Below are 4,485 nucleotides of genomic sequence, written 5' to 3'. Positions count from 1 at the left end.
AAGGTGTCTACTAGCCATCACATGTCAAAAGGAGTTGAGACGCTCTTTCTCTCTCTCTCTCTCCTCTCTGTTAGGAAACCAAGCGTGGGGAGTCTCTGATCAGTCTCCACGAGAAGCAGTTGAAGAAGAGGAAACTGGATGAGGGAGCCAAGTCGGTGGAGAGACGGGCGTTTGACAGGGACCAGGACCTGCAGGTCAACAAGTTCGACGAGGCTCAGAAACAACGCCTGCTGAAGAAGTCCCAGGAGCTCAACACACGCTTCGGACACAGCAAGGAGAAAATGTTCCTCTGAGAGAATCAACACAGGATAGATAGCCCAGTATTGGGCATCTTGTCACCTGACCCAGTCAACTATGATGGGAAAGTTCCAGGTTGACTTTATTGCAGTCCAACTGCTCAGATGATCAGAACACATTGTACTGAATATTATCTATATAGGTAGAACTTGTATGTATGTATTTTGAGAAAAGTGTGACTATCAGTTTGATTGTCACATTTTTACATTTCAGTCCTTTAGCAGATGCTTTTATCCAGAGCGACTTACAGTAGTGAGTGCGTACATTTTCATACTTGTATTTCTCCATACTGGTCCCCCCGTGGGAATCGAACCGACAACCCTTGGCGTTGCAAGTGCCATGCTCTACCAACTGAGCTACATGGGACCTCCCCTCATTCTTTTGTTTTTAAAAAGGTCCAATGAAGCTGTTTTAAAAAAAATATTTAATATCAAATCATTTCTGGAGAACAATTAAGTACCTTACTGTTTTTTGTTTTAAATTAAAACGGTCAAGAAGAAACAAAAATAGCTTCTTAGCGAAGAGTCATTTCTCAAGCAAGAATTTTGCTAGGACTGTCTGGGAGTGGTCTGATTGGGGAAGGGAAAAAACGATCTTTCTTATTGGTCTACTAACTGGTCAAAACTCCACCCCACCAAAAACAAGCTGAATATTTCAGGAGGTCTTTTTTTTTTCTCAAACAGCTGTTACACTAAAAGGGCATTATCATAAATTTCACAGTATCATTACAACCTCATACATTTACATTATTTAGCAGACGCTCTTATCCAGAGCGACTTACAGTTAGTGCATACATTATTCATACTGGAACTATATATATATAGAACACAGGAAAATCACGTTTTTGACTGCACTGGGCCTTTGAGTGTTTGTCACTGCACCCTTTCTCTAAAGGCTATGTATCAAAGCAAATCAAAGCAAATTTTATTTGCGACATGCGCCGAATACAACAGGTGTAGACATTACCGTGAAATGCTTACTTACAGCCCTTAACCAACAATGCATTTTTTTTTTTTTATAAAAAAGTAAAATAAAACAACAACAACAAAAAAGTGTTGAGAAAAAAAGAGCAGAAGTAAAATAAAATAACAGTAGGGAGGCTATATACATGGGGGTACCGGTGCAGAGTCAATGTGCGGGGGCACCGGCTAGTTGAGGTAGTTGAGGTAATATGTACATGTGGGTAGAGTTAAAGTGACTGCATGAATAATTAACAGAGTAGCAGCAGCGTAAAAAGATGGGGTGGGGTGGGGGGGCAGTGCAAATAGTCCGGGTAGCCATGATTAGCTGTTCAGGAGTCTTATGGCTTGGGGGTAGAAGCTGTTGAGAAGTCTTTTGGACCTAGACTTGGCGCTCCGGTACCGCTTGCCGTGAGGTAGCAGAGAGAACAGTCTATGACAATTTTGAGGGCCTTCCTCTGACACCGCCTGGTATAGAGGTCCTGGATGGCAGGAAGCTTGGCCCCAGTGATGTACTGGGCCGTACGCACTATCCTTTGTAGTGCCTTGCGGTCGGAGGCCGAGCAGTTTCCATACCAGGCGGTGATGCAACCAGTCAGGATGCTCTCGATGGTGCAGCTGTAGAACCCAGGGTAGGCTGTGCTACCGTTTCTATGGTGCTACCATGTTTTTAATTGTGAAGATTTTTCATGTAGCCAATGTTTTCTGAGATACAGGTTTTTTCATAGGTATGAATATGAGTTGTTTGATGAAAAGATATTCGAACAGTTTATTTTTTCATTGACCACCGAACTTCGACTTCTAGTATTTATGGTTTGCGCGTCCTTTCTGGCTCTCATTAGCCTCCGTAGTTATAGTTTCGCGCGTCCTTTCTGGCTCTCATGCGCCTCCGTAGTTACGGTTCGTTCATTTTAACGGACCGTGTGTTGTTTAGTAAACGTTTGCTAGCCTACCTCAAATAACGCCGAACAAATTGTAATGGTAACGTGTAAGAGGTGATTTCAACGTTTTAAACATGTCAGAGAAAGGCGAAGTGGATTTGACTGGTGCTAAACAGAACACGGGCGTGTGGCTGGTAAAGGTACGTTGGAAATGCAGGGTATAAACTGTAGCTAGCTAGCGGCTAACGTTAGCTAGCAGCTAGCGGCAGCGTCAGATGGATGGGACGAGACTAGCTAGCGGCAGGCTAGCGATCTATTCAAGTAGACTACAGTAACTGTCACTATCATCACACTGCATAAGGTAGCTAGCTAGCTAACTAACAACCAGTCTCTGTGCCCACAGGTGCCCAAATACCTGTCCCAGCAATGGGCCAAAGCATCAGGCAGGGGAGAGGTCGGGAAACTCCGGATCGGCAAGTATGTAGAAATGGCTCGTTCATATGTTATTGTTTGTTGGTCATCACCATCATCATCGCTGTTTACTTTCTCTGCTAGCTAAAGAGAAGTTTCTATCTTAGGTGATCAGCTGATCAATTGTTTTCTTCTTCTCTTGCCTTAGGAACCAAGGGAAAGCAGAGGTAACAATACTGACTATGGTGGCTGACGAGTCAATACACAGACAGAGGAATTGCATTCCTACGGATAATTGACCCCAACCCAGCCAACAATGTCCTGGTCCTAAACTGATATCACTTAAACTTGTTGTGCACCAGGTGGCATTCACTCTGAATGAAGACCTGACGATGATTGACAGCCTGGGGGACAAGCCATCGGGGGTGCAGGCCCCCAGGGACCACCCGTTCACCATGCAGACTGTAGGAGGACAGACTCTGGCTGTGTTCACTGAGACCCAATCAGGTAAGGAACCGCAGTTACCTGGCCTCCAGCTGATTTGATATAGAAAGCTGTCTATTTTGGTGCAAAATGGCACCTGTATGGGAGTAGGGTGTCATTTGAGACGCCATGACACCTGACTGCCATGTTGTTTGAGTCATAACCTCTATTTGAATGTGTAGTCAGATAATATTCACTGTCAAAATGCCTTGTGTTGTCCTGACTGCAAATAAGCATGGTTTGTGATTTATAACTGATCTTTCACCCATTAGAGTCATCTAAGGGTAAGTAGTACTGTGTGTCTGTGTGTCCCTCCGCCTCAGGGTAAGTAGTACTGTGTCTGTGTGTCCCTCCGCCTCAGGGTAAGTAGTATTGTGTGTCCCTCCGCCTCTCTCTCCTTCTCCATCTCTCTCTCCCCTTCCTCTCTCACTCCCTCTCCCCCCCTCTCATTTCCCCTCTCTCTCTCTGCCCCTCTCTCTCATCTCTCGCTATGCCCTTCTCTCCCTCTCATCTCTCTCTATGCCCCTCCCTCTCATCTCTCTCTCTCTCTGTCCCTCCCTCTCATCTCTCTCTATGCCCCTCCCTCTCATCTCTCTCTCTCTCTGTCCCGCTCTCTCATCTCTCTCTCTATGCCCCTCCCTCTCTCTCTATGCCCCTCCCTCTCTCTCATCTCTCTCTCTATGCCTCTCTCTCTCTTTCCCTTTCTCCCTCTCCATCTCTCTCTCTATCTCTCTCTCTCCCCCCCTTCCCCTTTCTATCTCTCATTGTTTTGGGCTGGTTTTGATCAGATTCGTTGCATTTTTAATTTCCGTTGCCACAGCAGAACAGATGAACGTCCTCTGCTTGTCTCAGTGGCTCCGCTGGCTGGCTCTCTGCTCAGATCAGATCAGAACCACTGCGAATGAATCAGCTCAGTAGTTTGGACATGATCTGCTGCTGAATGGGATTTGGAGCTTGTTAACAACATAAACAAATTAATCAATATTATGATGGTATCGATCTGGTGTGGAGTGGAGTGCTTGGTTTGACCTCATGATTTGTGCATGGTCTTGATGCCACTTCTAATGTGCCCCTCCCCCTCGTCTCCCTCTCCCCTCGTCTCCCTCCCTCCCCCTCGTCTCCCTCCCTCCCCCTCGTCTCCCTCCCTCCCCCTCGTCTCCCTCCCCCTCCCTCGTCTCCCTCCCCCTCGTCTCCCTCCCTCCTCCTGATCCCCAGCCAGGCCTGTTGCTTGAGGGTGTGTCAGTGTGGAGTGTGAGCTTGTGGTGTGTCCTTTGTATGTGTTTTGGAGACAGTATATAGAGTTCTGTTTTTTTGAGGCACTTGCTGGCTTGAGTGTGAAGTGTGGCCACCGTCAAGATGTGTTGTTTTGCAACATGTTGCCGAGCAGAGTTCTGTGTGCATCTCCGTTGCTACTGCCTCTACGCCACAAACCCGGTAGTCTAAACCTTACTGTC

At 46.4% G+C, this 4,485-nt stretch overlaps 1 protein-coding gene across 2 annotated transcripts in view; it reads left to right on the top strand.

The window, feature by feature from the left end:
* Positions 1-2,152: 2,152 nt before the first annotated feature.
* The window catches only part of LOC311121487 (general transcription factor IIF subunit 2-like), a 19,899-nt gene continuing 17,566 nt past the window's right edge, over positions 2,153-4,485 (top strand). For both annotated transcript variants that reach the window (XM_084195972.1, XM_084195971.1), the window contains exons 1-5: positions 2,153-2,337; positions 2,541-2,614; positions 2,757-2,775; positions 2,911-3,055; positions 3,304-3,315. In XM_084195972.1, coding sequence (XP_084052098.1) covers positions 2,272-2,337; positions 2,541-2,614; positions 2,757-2,775; positions 2,911-3,055; positions 3,304-3,315 — 316 coding nt within the window. In that variant the 5' untranslated portion in view covers positions 2,153-2,271. The remainder of the gene's footprint in view (positions 2,338-2,540; positions 2,615-2,756; positions 2,776-2,910; positions 3,056-3,303; positions 3,316-4,485) is intronic.

This window comes from Coregonus lavaretus, assembly GCF_964263955.1.
Source record: "Coregonus lavaretus genome assembly, contig: HAP1_SCAFFOLD_4279, whole genome shotgun sequence".
Taxonomy (NCBI): Eukaryota; Metazoa; Chordata; class Actinopteri; order Salmoniformes; family Salmonidae; genus Coregonus; species Coregonus lavaretus.
Note: the sequence above shows the minus strand (reverse complement) of the source record. Positions and strands in the feature narration are given on the sequence as shown.